A 14,083-nucleotide genomic window follows, 5' to 3' on the forward strand; every position below is an offset into this window, starting at 1 on the left:
CTGTGCTATGATTTTTTTTGATCTCTCTTCTTGTTTTTTCGCTAAAATGATCCACTTGATGTGTCTCCATTTCGCTTTTAGGGATATTAAACAAAAAAACCGGACTTTTTTCGTGTTTTTATCATATGAAAATCAGGGCGGGCCCGTGTTGGAAAACGTTTCGCGTTTACTCTATTTAGTATACAGACGTCTGTATTAGACGCTCGTATTGTTCGTCGGCTATATAAAGTCTACGTGGCCCGATTGTACGGACAGAGATTCGCCTGATCTTGGATAGCGCGCATAAACATGAAGATCCTTGTAAGTACATTGATACCCTATCCTGAGATTCCTCATCAATTACAATTGTCTATTAACAAAAATATTATTTTTTGAAAAAATAATACCAAATTAAAAATTATATTTTTGTTTCATTATTTTAAAAGTAATACTTTTTTATATTATTATTTTTAGAATAACAATTTTTTTTTATACAACTAACCATTTAATTTAACTTTTATTATTTTTTATTTTATTATTTTATTACATATTTTTATTATTTGACAATATTATTATTTTTTAATAATAATTCTTCAATTATATAAAAAATAATAATATTTTTAAATTACTTAAAATAATACTCAATTTAGATAAAAAAAAATATTTTATACAAGGCTTTGCCATTAAATTTTCCACACAATGAACATATCAGTTTTATGTCTGATAATAAATATAATTTTATCCCGATTGTGAATCATCTTGCAGTGCACACATAGATTTATGATAGCAGTTGCCTCTTATGATAGTAGTTCCTTATCTTGATGATCCAACTAAATATCTCGTCTGTTCATCCTTTCAGATCGTTTTATCGTGCCTCTCGTTGTCGACGCTGGCAATGCCAACGTACGCACCTTATCAGCCGTACGTTAACGGGGTGCATGGTGGAGGATATTATCACGGACCAGCGGCCCCGTTGGCCCATGACGGTCGGGTAGTTGACACACCGGAAGTGGCTCACGCCAAAAAGGCACATCTAGCAGCGCACGCAGAGGAAGCTGCCAAAACGGCACATTATGGGGGAGGTTATGGGGGAGGATATTACGGGGGCGGAGACGGAGGTTATGACGGAGGATACAAGGGCATAATTGCTCCCGCGGGCGGAAGTCACGATTACTCCGGATACCATGGCAAATATCACGGTCCACCAGCACCGCTTGGCCACGATGGACGAGTAGTGGATACGCCGGAAGTGGCCCATGCCAAGGCCGCGCATCTCACCGCCCACGCTCACGAATTGTCCAAGGTTGCTCATCTATCGTACGCGAACACTTATCCGCACATCTCATATTGAATCCCTTTAACGTGGAACATACGTTTTCCGGAAGGATCTAATTCCTTATCTGTATTAATAGCGTAAAAGCAGTGACTTCAAAGGATTAAGTGACAACACGTCTTTTTACGTTCACGCTGGCGGATGTGCAGCTTGGATGAACGTAAATATTTTGTATTCGCACGACATAAATATGTAACGATACAATAATTAAAAAATGTAACATGTGAATAAATAATTTTATATCAGAAATTTTCTTCTTGTACTTTGCGTGCAAATATATTGCGGACAAGTTCGTGACTTTGACAATAGAACTGTTAGATATCAAAAGAGAATTAATAATCCATCTACGAAGCAATAATACTTCTAAACAAGTTAAAAAATACATTGATTTTAACTTTCAAGTGTATCAAAATGTAAATCAATCCATTTATTAAATTATTTTATAGCTAAAGTAAACAACGTCCATATATTAACACATGCATTTATATTGTTAGTAAATAACAAACAAAATTTTTTTCTTTCTGAGTTAAATTGCTTAATTCTATTGTTTTAGATTTATGATATATTAAGTAAGAGCAATATTATAACGACCTATGTAAAAATGATTAAAAATAACTTAAATTGGTTAAAAATAACTCAATTTGATATTATAAATTTAAATGTCAATGTTTCTTACCCACTAAAAAGATCAAGCTAATAAATTGTTTTAAAAATAAAAAAAACGAGTGAAAAACCAAATATTTCTTCAGAATATGGAATACATAATTATTATATAGTAAAATATTCAGATTTCTAGCTTTTACAAAAGAAAAAATATTAGTCTAAAAAACAAAAACAGCCAATAATGACCGCTTGGTATTTCTAATGTTAAATAGAAGAGTAACAGAAATTAATTATGCGATGTTTTTTTTTTCTTTACCTTCGTGCGTTTCTGCCTTTTGAATAATTTATACAACGAGTACAAATGTTTTATTTCACGCGGTTAGACAAACTTTTTTTCGCAGTTCTGCGGTGAAGTGCTGACGACATGCCGAGCTCAATTACGGTTCAGAAGCACGAGTTCGAATGTCGATCGTGCGTATCGATCACTCACGATCGACTGTCACTTCGTCAAGCTCGACTAAACGCCTAAACACGTCGGTATTGCGTTGGTGACAAACGCGCAATACTTTTCAGATCAGACGTACCAATAGGGCGCGATCGATGAACTGGCCAAGTGGCCAGTTGCGACACCACCGTCTCCGTTTTAGTTATTCAACAACTATTGTTATCGCCACCTCCTGACATACTATTGTGATTGATATGACACGTGAGGATAAATAAACCCATAAACTGCAGGGTGTAGTGGGTGTAACTCGTTGCATGATTGTGGCCGGAAGATATAAGTCTAAGATAAAATTGTAAATCGGTCTGACAAGGAATTATACTTTTTCCTTTTAATAAAATGCCAATGAAAATTTATTGGGAACTTTACCCATTGTATCGTCCATACAGCATTTGAACAAATAAAAACAATTAATTTTTCTTATGTGTGTGATTGTGAATTTTTAAATAAAATTTTTTTAGGAAAGAAGTATCTATATATATTTCTAAAAAACGTGAAAAGAAGAACATAAGAAACCACCGCACAAGTTATAGTTTGTGATATTTAATTATCATTACATTAATTAAAACATTAAAATGTTTCGGCCACAATCTGGCCATCCTCAGTAAATTCAATATTCTTAAAACGCAGAGTTATATAATATATACATATAGCTGACATTAAATTCAACCATCGTATGATATAATTATATATAAACGTGTTCTTTCATATGTGAAGGAGTCTCGTACAATAATGTTACACTGCCAATTGTCATATCACGAAAAGTGTAGAACGAGAATTTCCAGATTCTAATTTAACAAATTTATCATTAATATCGTATCATTAATATCTTCTAATCGAAATGTGTAAGAATAGAATCGTTACCTGTTTTACAACAAAAAAATATATAATGATGAATCTCAAATACATCCTTTGCACAGATGGAAAGTCGTGACATTGTGTGTTATTATTTATCATGTCATATATTTTACCACTATTTATATATATGAGTCAAACGTTTAGAAAATTTTTTGTTTATTTATTAAGTGTGAGAGAGATCTTTCTTAAGAAGAGGGATAAATATCAGGCAAACCTTCAGTGTCACTTTGCTTATTGATACCACTTGTTTGGCCTTTAATGTATATCATTTCAGAAATTCTTCTTTTCATTAATGATTGTTTTGTGTCTAAAATTCTTATGTTATCCCAATCCAATTCATGCATCTCATTCAACTGGTGACGTGAAACCACTGACATCTCGGAAATGAATTTTCTTATGTCAGTATTTCCTTATGTTCTTTTAATTTCCTTTTTGTTTGGCCAACATAAGAAGATTCACAATATTTAAACAATTTATTTTGTAAACTACTCCACGATGGTCATCCTTAAGCAAAGGATCTTTTCCAGTTTTTATAAATGTATTCATTTTATTCATGGGTTTATAAGCTATATTAAAGCCATGTATATGTGAAAGTTTTTAAAATTTTTCAGATACTTTGCTTAAATAATGTATTTCTAAAAAAATTTAAAATATTATTATTATCATTATTATCATGTTGTAACTAATTGATAATTACTTTTGATGCTTATTATTGTATTATAACTTAGTATTGTATTATAATCTAGTTACTTGACACTTCCAGTATTTCAAAGAAAAAAATGCGCAGAGCACAAACGACCTAATCGTGTGTAACCTTCCGTTAATAAACCTCGCTTCGCGGTGCCAGTGTCACTTTGGCGAAAGTCAGTGACTTTAATGACGGTAAACTGCATCCGCAGATGACGCGCATAGTTTAACACGGCATAGTCTAGGCGCATTTTTATTCTTGACACGACGAGGTCACGAGACACGCGTGCTTACGGGTGTCATTGTTAGCGTAAGTAAATGTTACGGGGCACGGCGTTGCAGTTAAGGAGAACGCTTTTCCTGGGTGTGGTTGTTACCCCGCGAGTCGCGCTGGATCAGGCGGGGTACGGGCAGCAGCAACACGCCCGATCAATGCTCGTACCCCTATAAATTGCACCAGACGCGTTGATGGCAACCGTAATGCGGATCTAAACGCACGTGCCGACAGCCGCAGTGTCTTGCCGAGATCTAAGGGTGACGGAATATCTTTGGGATACGCAGAGTGATCGCCGCAATGATCGGATACTTCGTGAGTACGCTTGCAAACTCGAGGAGAGGTGCTGTGAGATTTTCAGTACCTGGAATTCCTCCCAACCGACTTTCCTCGCATCTCGACAATTAATATTAAATTCTTACGAAATTAATATTACTTCACTTTCTAAGTCTTTTATTATTCCCACCCTTATATAAGAATAAGAATTTTATTACTTCGGAGCTTACATGTCAAGAAGGGACTTGATTTATAATTTCTCTTAAACCTCACACATTTATAATTATAACACACTTATAATTAATGGCTAACTAAAACCCGTTCTAAGTCTTATATATTAACGTCGATAATTAATCAATCCTTTATTACTAATCTCTCATGTAACTTATTAATTTAATCAATGTCGTTTTCTTCTTTTCGATATTGCGGAAAAAGGAAAAGTTCTTCCAATGGAAATTCTTCTTTCAATTTTGTACGCTTGCTTCTTAATATATGTATATTTAAAATGAATATTAGTAAGAAACAACAGGTTTGTTTTTATTGCTACACTGGATTGCACTAAAACTACTTTTCTTCTCGCTTTTGTTAAATTTCAAACATATCTATCTATTTCACTTTAAATACAAAGGGTATACACTGGTTCAGCTATAAAAATAGACCTAATAATGAAAAATCAACCAGAAGATAATATTTTATCACATTATTTCTTAATTCTTAGATTCTCTTCTCTGCAATGTCAAGCGCAATTCTGGCGGCTCCACAGTGGTACGGACCCCATGCTTCTCCGGCGCCGTTGGGCCCCGATGGTCGTGTGGTAGATACACCGGAAGTCGCGCAGTTGAAAGCTGCTCATTTGAGTGCTCTAGCGGAGGCTAATGCACGGGCACCAAAAGGACCGGGACCAATAGGAGCTTACCCTGGCGCTTATCCCCAGCCCAGCGGATACGCTTCCGGAAATTACCTTTCGCATTACAGGTTCGTATCAAACATGCGTTACTAGACTGGATCTCTCTGAAGCGTCTTCGTAAATTCTTATTTCCAAATGCAACTGTAAAGAATTATTGAGAAAAATTTTTATTTTGCCAACAAAACGTATGTATATGATAAAATGTATTTTTTTTTACTGAGATCAAACAGAATTATCAAATTGATTAACTATTATTCAGTGCTTTTAATATTCAAAATAATTTCTAATATTAAATTGGATTTCTGTAAGTTGATAGATTTAACATACACTTACTATAAAGATTTTATTAATATCTTCAAGTGGATCTGTAAAGTTGCTACTTACATTCACTAGATATTCTTTTTACTAAAGAGTTATGCTAACTTAACTAAATAAATTTATCATTGAAAAATTCTGCTATATTTAACAAGAAGGAATTAATTATTCTCATCTAATAATTTTTCCAAAAAGATTTTGATTCGTTCACTTTCCAACAGATGTACTGATTGAATCTAATATTTTCATTTAATTTATACAACCAAATGTTTTTCTAGTGTAGAATCAATTTAGAAAGAATTGTTTTTTCAAGATTCTATTTTTTTAATACATATAAATCATATGTATTAAAAAATATAATTATATGATATCACATCATATCATATCATATCATGTCATATCATATCATATCATATCATATCACATTATATCATATCACATCATATCATATCATATCATATCATATCATGTTATATTATATCATATCATATTATATCATATCATATAATTATATAATATAATTTATAACAAGAATCACACAATCTAATCATACTTAATTCTCTAAAATCGTCTGAATACATCTTGCAGTGGACCACCAGCCCCACTAGGTCCGGATGGCCGCGTAGTTGACACGCCCGAGGTACAGCAAGCCAAGGCCGTACATTTCTCTCTTTACAATGCGGAAGCGCGGCGCGTGCCGGCCGGTCCAGCCGATCCAATTGCTGCTGGCGCCTACGATCCATCCTGGAACAATGGTGTCTACAATCCTGCTTGGGACGGCCCGGCCAGCAGCTACTATTAATTCGACTACAAGAAAAAATGATCAGAGCGAAATGCATTTCCGCTCGTTCAATGGACGTCGACGATCCCATGAAATCTATAACACGATTGGTTGTGTTGAATCCACCAATGATCCTCGATATCCTTCCCACACGAAAAAAACGGTTTTACCGGCGTATCTAAAAATATAGATAGAAATTTGAAAATAATTTTGTTGGACTATCAAAATAATTAAAAAATGTAAAGTGTTCACATGATGAACAATGTTGGAAAAAATTTTAACTTCCAGCTACCATTCATACAGTACAGATCATTTTAATAATGTTGCAGCAACATCCAATAACATTGCAAACGTTACAACACTTGTTGCAAACTTCTGTGCTGTTTGGGCAATTTGAACATTTTATTATTTTAATAGTCGGACAAAATTATTTTGGGATTCCTATCTGTAAGCTAAATTTTTAGATACGTCAGCAAAACTGTTCTTTTCGTGCAGCTACCTCAAGAATTGGAAGACTATATAAGATTCACTAAGATATTACTAACTACCTCTCCGAAACAAATGGTTCTCTCTCGCTGATCCTTCGATCGCAACTCCCGATAATCTTTTCGCCTGCGGTGATTTTGCAGCGTCACGTTTCATGCATCTCCTATTTATCGCGCACAAATATCCGTACTTCCGATGTATATGTTAGAAAAAATATATATTCATATGGAACAGCAGTGACATAAAGAGACTATTCCGTAATAATTATTCTGTCCTTCTGCACATGGTCCAATCAACATCCACTCGATTTGAATGTTTAAAAGATTTAATTTTTTAAATTTATATAATCTAGAGATCTAAATAATTCCTTCCTAAGAATTTATATGCTGAGAGAAAGATGCTTGATATTTGTAACTGTAATTGCATGATAAAGTACTTATGAATTTCATTTTTATATGTAATTATCACTCCATACTATTAGCAATAATAATTATATTATAATTCTAAAAGAATAAATACTTGGTACCGAAAACTGAATTATAGTTAAATTGGTAAGTGCAATCATTTTTGCTCTCAGTATACAAATTATTATGTATAAATACATAATAACACCTGCGTTGCAAATGTTTTAATTCTGGTCTTCTTCTTTGAATGAAAATATTCTGTTACATTCATTCACGGCTGTTTGTGTACAATATTTATTTCGATATTATCACATTCACCGTTAGTCAGATCTACTTTTGCGAGAGTGTACGCGACAGCATAGATCGTTATCTGCTGAACCTCATTGTTGCATACCTCGTTAAGCACGATTAATCGCGTCCTTACTAATGATACGGGCCGTCTAGGATCTCGCAGGATAACTGTCTTACGTTATCTCGTAATTATAGAAACCGGTTTTCTCGTCGTTTCTTCTCGCAATCGAATTTTCATTTCCTGCAATCAAACATTCAAAGATCTATTAGTTAATCAGAATCTTTAATGTCAAGATGTTCGTTGCTTTCAATCATTCTGCACGATGTTTTCTATGCAACGATCCGTAACGTCAACATAATGTGTATTCGAATGAAATTTTCTTGCAAAACACGCCCGATTCGCGGACAACCGGTCATGGATTACTCGACAATCCCTTCAAGGTAGTCCTCTTTTTGGCGTCTATTGCTTCAAAAATTGGCAACGGATCATTGAAAGAACAAAAAAAATCTCAAGGTATAGATTCCTTTTAAGGGATTGAATAATTTTATTAACAAATATTTGTCAGTTTCTTTAAACCGGTCGACTTAAATTATTTCTTGTATTTAATGTAAATGTGCTTCTTTATGCTTCACTGTTCAAAAAAGATCTTATATCTTTCGGCGATAATGTGGTATGAAATAAATTAGTTTCATTTGAGATCAGCAAAATAGCACGAGAAAGAAAATTATTTAATTTTGTTAACAAATATCACAAGTTTTTTTATTTCTTTAAAATGGTGAGCTTAAATTAAATCCGTCGTATTCAGTAAATATTCCATTATTTCGCAATTTCTTTTGATATGTATGAGGATAATTCGAAAAGTTCTCGGCCTGACACAGAAATGACGCCACGAATATCAATCTATTATAATTTTATACAAGATTGATCTTTTACAGAGTTACTTTAAAAATTTTGAATAGACGCGTTTATTAATTTCTTTGTTTCGGTCGTATAAAGCAAGCAATTTTTGGCTCCATAATAACAATACATCCGCTTACATTTCTTTGTAGTCGCAAAATTGTGGAGTAGCATGAGGAAGAAGATTACTTAATCTTGCACTGAAAAAAATTTTTGATCCAATATAAATAATCATTCATCAATGTCCGACTTAATGTAGTTAATTCATTGAATAACTGGATTCATTTATATAACTATATATTCATTCTAGCAATGAATTTTAGCAATAATTTTATAACCTAAATCATTATTATGAGAATTTATTGGACTAATTTTCATTATTTTTTCTTAATTAATGAATATTTTATTGTATTTACGTACAGTTTTGGTGTATTAACAAATATCAGCTAATTTCTTAAAAATCGTCAACTTAAGTTTATCGCATTTGATGTATTAAAAATATATTATAAATTATGTCATTGTTTTTGCAATTTTTGTTTTTCTGTTTGCGATAAAATGCGATACTGGATAGATTTATTCAGTTTTGAGGTCATCAGAGCAGAACGAGAAGATTATTTGATCTTGTCCCCATTATAATCGACGCCGATTCACATCGTAATGTGAGACGGAAGAACTCGATCGACTAGCTTGCTGATTGTTGCGCAATCTACGCAAAACGGGGTCTCATAATACGTAATCTCCGCGACGTACACGTAATGAGTTAAGACTACGGTCGCGGACGTGGCTGCGATATTCCACGCAGCATCCGTTGATCTCCGCGCGCCCACAGAATTTTTAGCTCTTCTCAGGTAGGCGTACCATCCGATCTTGTATCTTTATATCGAGGTCAGTTCAAATTGCGCAGGGTAAGTAGGGAGTGGGCAGCGAGGTTGCATGCTCTGTTGCGAATAAATTCAGTTTTTTTCTCCCTCGAGATGAAGCGCCTTGACGATAAATCGTTTCTGACGACGTAAATTCGTCAACTTGAGCCGATGGTGTAACTGACCTCATATTTGGCAAATACACTGCAAATCCAAGTGCGTAATAAATGTCTTGAAATATTGTAACATATTAAACTGCATACAAAAATAAATTTACACATTTAAACATGAAATATAGTGGTATCTTTTTCACGAAAAATTAAACCACACATATAGGAGCTTAACGGGTTAAATCGACTAAAAGTATGAAAATTCTAAAAGAACAATAATATATGTATATTACTTTTTATTAACATATAATATTATTTTATATTAACTTTATCTAAAATAATATATCATTATACATATAATCTCTTTTAAAGTGAATTGTTACTCTAAGGAATGAAATCTCATTCTTAAAGATTGAAAATTAAATCATCCTTTTTCAAGATTGGTTTAATTTTTATTTTTTAAAATAAAATTTTGTTCCAAAGAATTTAGAGAATAAACAGATTTCGATGAAAAATTAATTTAAAATAAAAATTTTTTACTAATAAAATTTCTTAAGTAAACGCCACTATCCCACTCACCCCTATGTGAAAGTACTGAAATGGCACTGCATTCATTTCGATTTTTGTTGATTCTCGAGCTTCGTTTTGCGATCAATTCCATTCTTCTTGCATATTCTGCATCAGTTACAAAGTTACGATTCCTGACCTTTCTGCGGCGAGGTATTCGGAATCACGATGTGCTCGGCTTCGTTCTCGAGGAACGAAGCTATTATTCCGCTCCCTTGCTCATTTCTTCTCACGTCTTTCGTACACCGATGACCTATGTGGCAACATTCACAACCGTAACGCGATGTGACTATACGTTTCAATAGGATTTACATGATATTTCATCGTTCTCAGAATTAAATTGCCATTAGAATGTCATAAATTTCACATTATGCATTTCCTGAGAAATATGTAAAACGCATAAAAAGTAATAATATATATATATATATTTTTTCAGTAAATTGGTATCTATGTGTGCACCACGCAAGGCACGATGCCGATTAGCTCATGGAACAATGCACCTCTTTTTATTCGACAGGTGTCGCGATTTTGCTTACGTAAAATTGTGTGCTGCATTCGCCGCAAGACGATCGTTACGATACCGTCCCGCGCACCGCAAAACGCAAAACTTTCCTAATCAACGTCCCACGACAACCCAATCGCTCTCTTCTTGCTCTTCCGATTTCTATCTAGATTAAGAAATCAAGAGTTGCATCACGAATCACCGCGATTTCTTCTACGAGATATCGCACGTCGCGATCTTTCGCGAATTCTTTTCTTTGCGCGCCTTAAAAAATGACAAAAAATATTAATTAATTATCTATCTTAATATAAATTTAATGCTATGGATTAATACAGAATATATAAAAAGAAGTCAGTACGAGTTTCTAATTCGCAAAAGTTAATTAAATTGCATGTGTTCGACGAATCTTAATTAATAGTGGTAAAGAAACGTTTCAGCCTTACTTAAATTACGTTAGACGCAACGCAAGATCGAGAAGTAGGCCAGCACATAAATAGAACTTTATTAAAATTTAATTGCCTATTTGAGATTATACGATGACGAATTAGAAATACTAATCATTATATTGTACTATTATATTATTTTGTAATCATGTAAACTGTAAAATATTTTACACACAATACGCTCATTAATTCACAATAAGAATAATCAACTTGTACCTCTCATTTTTAATTTATATATACGAATAGATATAAAATTTAGTTTAATTTAATCAGGAAGTTATTGTGTAATAAATCGTCGTAAATAAAGAGGAGAAGAAAAAAAGATAGGAATTAAGATGGAGAGAACGAAATTCGTCCATTCCTTCTATTTAAGTCTTTTTTCCAGCAGTCTTTATGTATCACAAATATTTAAAAAAGAGAGATGTACAAGCGAGTGACCTGCGTCGCGAGAAACATGATAAATTCGTAAAGATAGGAAAACAATTTATTCATCTAGAATATGTACAGGCACCGGAACATGTTGATCGACCGTGATCCGCTAGGTTTAGAAATTTCCTATCAGATGCTGGGACTGATAATGACGAGGCTGAAAACCTGACGGATTGTACACTTGTTGCGTGGCGTAAGACTGAGTTCCCGGGTATGAAGATGCTGGGAATGCTCGCGAAGCGCCATAGTGTCCTAGATTGGCGGGAGCGGGACCGGATGGAGATCCATAAGCTAAAATAATAATAGAAAACACCGTTTAAGAAAACCGATAGATTTCAAAGAATAAAATGAACACGTATATACTAGCAGTTACTTATTAGAATAACTCAGGGAGGGATAAAGAATACAACAAACTTAATACTTAGAATAATTTCTTGTAAAATAAAAATGTTCTATTCTCATATTTTTTCTATTAATTTACTTCTTATCTTAAGGATATAAAAGTAATTCATTTCTTATAAAATTAAAATATTGTTTAATGCTCTATTCATACTTTTTCATCAGTTTATTTTTTATCTTAAATATAAAAAGATAATTTATTTCTTTTGTAGAATAAAAATATCTTTTAATATATTCTATTCAGATTTTTTTCCACATTAACTTATTTTTATCTTATAGATACAAAAATGTCATATTTTTACGTTTATGCTGAAAATCTTCAAAAATCTCTAAACTCTTCATCCATTTTTTCTGCAATTTTCTCGACAATCAATCAAACTTTTACATCTTGTATTTAATGTTATATTTCCGCGAGCAGACCTCAAAACACGTTTCCTATTCACGCCTTGCGTCAACGATTTACGCCGCGGCCCACGCGACAGTTCATCGGTCTTTCCCAGTCCTGCTTCGCTCACCTTGACCCTGGTGCTCACTCGGATTCTCGCTCGCGTGTTTGTAAGCCCGAGCCTCTGCTTCGGCGAGTTCGGCCAATCTGGTTGCCTTTAGGGCCGCCACTTCCGGCGTGTCTAAGACCGTCCCGTCCTCGGCCAACGGCGCCGGTACGAAAGTGGTGGGCTTTGCTGGGAGCGTGTAACTCTTCTGACCTACAAAGTTAGCCCGTGCGTCGTATTGTTGAGGTTGCTGATAATTCACGTAGATGGGCGCCGGTACATGGTTGGCAGTCTGATAGATCGGAGTGGGTTGCTGGTAGCTGGCTTGTTTCAGATAAGGCACTCCAGTTGGCTGAGCAGCTGAGTAACTATATGCGGGTGATGAGATCTGCGGTTGATAATCGGACAAGCCTTGCTGGTTCTTCTCATCTTGAACTGCGCGGGCGGCGGCCCTCGCGAATTCAGCAAAATGCGCGGCCTTCGCCTGCGCTACTTCCGGCGTGTCGATGACGTTGCCGTCTTCGCCAACCGGAGCGGGCGGCGCGAAGTTCGGTGCAACTTGTTGGTGAACCAGAGGATTCCCATATGGGGATGAACTGACGTATGCGGCTCTACAAGTCACCGCCGTGGCGAGCAGGAAAATCTAAAAACAAAAAACGAATTGGAGCAATTAGATCCTAATTTGAAAAATATATATTTACGAAAAAATATTGCATTTTTCTAAATATAGTATTTTAAAATGCTTATTAGCATCGTTATTAAACTAATTAAATTCGATTTAATTAATTAATTAATCAAATTTATTGACTAAATTAAATTTGATTGATTTAATTTGTGATATTGTTATTTCAACTTCAATTTATAATTCGGTCAATAATAATAGTCAATGCACAGTTTATATAACTGGAAAATATATATTTAAAATTTATGTACTTATAAATTATTAGCATCAAGATCTAGTCTTGATCATATTTTTTTCTTTACTTGTTTGATTTATTATATTTTTTTATATTTTATTCTATGTTTTCAAAAAGCATTATTTCGCTTTTAATTTTGCTTTTTCTTTAATGTAATACTTCGCAGGTGACTTTTAATTCTCTTTATTCGTGTGGAGTGTCCAAAACATTTCGACTGCATAAATTTGCTAAATGAAAATGTATTTTTTTATTAATCTTAATATCAATTTTTATTTAAATTGTTTATTTAAATTGTAAATTATCAAAGAGAAAAATGAAGATTGGTATACAACATTGGGATGTCAAAAACAGCCCACGCGAGTAATTACGTTAAAAAAGCCATAAGAATATTGAAGGGTTAATTGTCTTCTGGGAAAAATTTGATAGAAACGATGGACCCCTTTAATCGTGACGAATTACCAATACATAATCGATACTTGATCCACCGCTTATCAGGTCATCTTGTTGCGCGATCTCGATCGGCATTTTGCTGGGCGGATTCTTTCGACCTACCCCAACCTTTCACTTTTCTTTGTCCCGGGATCACTCACCAGGCCTCTCATGATGATCCAGGGGCGTTGTATCCTTCGTTGAACTCCCACACACCTTCTTCCTAATAAAAAGAGCGCTGCTGTTGTCTGTCAGTATTCGCTCCCAGGAGTGAGGGACCCGGGCCAGGCGTCGGTTCGCTGTTTTGTGTTCCTGGAGAACGGCTGGTTGCTACCATTTATA

The 14,083-nt window shown here is 34.3% G+C and overlaps 3 protein-coding genes across 3 annotated transcripts; 2 read left to right on the forward strand and 1 right to left on the reverse strand.

Annotated features, from left to right (window-relative positions):
- Positions 1–138: 138 nt before the first annotated feature.
- Positions 139–1,561, forward strand: LOC147910894 (uncharacterized). Its single transcript, XM_087408171.1, has 2 exons — positions 139–300; positions 839–1,561. The coding sequence occupies exons 1-2, from the start codon at positions 289–291 to the stop codon at positions 1,328–1,330; spliced, it is 504 nt and encodes a 167-aa protein (XP_087264297.1). The 5' UTR covers positions 139–288; the 3' UTR covers positions 1,331–1,561.
- Positions 1,562–4,392: 2,831 nt separating this feature from the next.
- On the forward strand, positions 4,393–7,237 carry LOC105143867 (cuticle protein 2). The gene is made up of 3 exons (XM_087408178.1): positions 4,393–4,551; positions 5,231–5,487; positions 6,323–7,237. Exons 1-3 carry the CDS (start codon positions 4,537–4,539, stop codon positions 6,534–6,536), a joined length of 486 nt encoding a protein of 161 aa, XP_087264304.1. The 5' UTR covers positions 4,393–4,536; the 3' UTR covers positions 6,537–7,237.
- Positions 7,238–11,111: 3,874 nt separating this feature from the next.
- LOC105143868 (uncharacterized) lies at positions 11,112–14,083 on the reverse strand. The gene is made up of 3 exons (XM_011052403.2): positions 13,903–14,083; positions 12,420–13,038; positions 11,112–11,796 (listed from the first exon to the last, which is right to left on the reverse strand). The coding sequence occupies exons 1-3, from the start codon at positions 13,912–13,914 to the stop codon at positions 11,621–11,623; spliced, it is 807 nt and encodes a 268-aa protein (XP_011050705.2). The 5' UTR covers positions 13,915–14,083; the 3' UTR covers positions 11,112–11,620.

The sequence above is a fragment of the Acromyrmex echinatior genome, chromosome 1, assembly GCF_024713525.1.
Source record: "Acromyrmex echinatior isolate Ae372 chromosome 1, ASM2471352v2, whole genome shotgun sequence".
In the NCBI taxonomy this organism is placed as follows: domain Eukaryota; kingdom Metazoa; phylum Arthropoda; class Insecta; order Hymenoptera; family Formicidae; genus Acromyrmex; species Acromyrmex echinatior.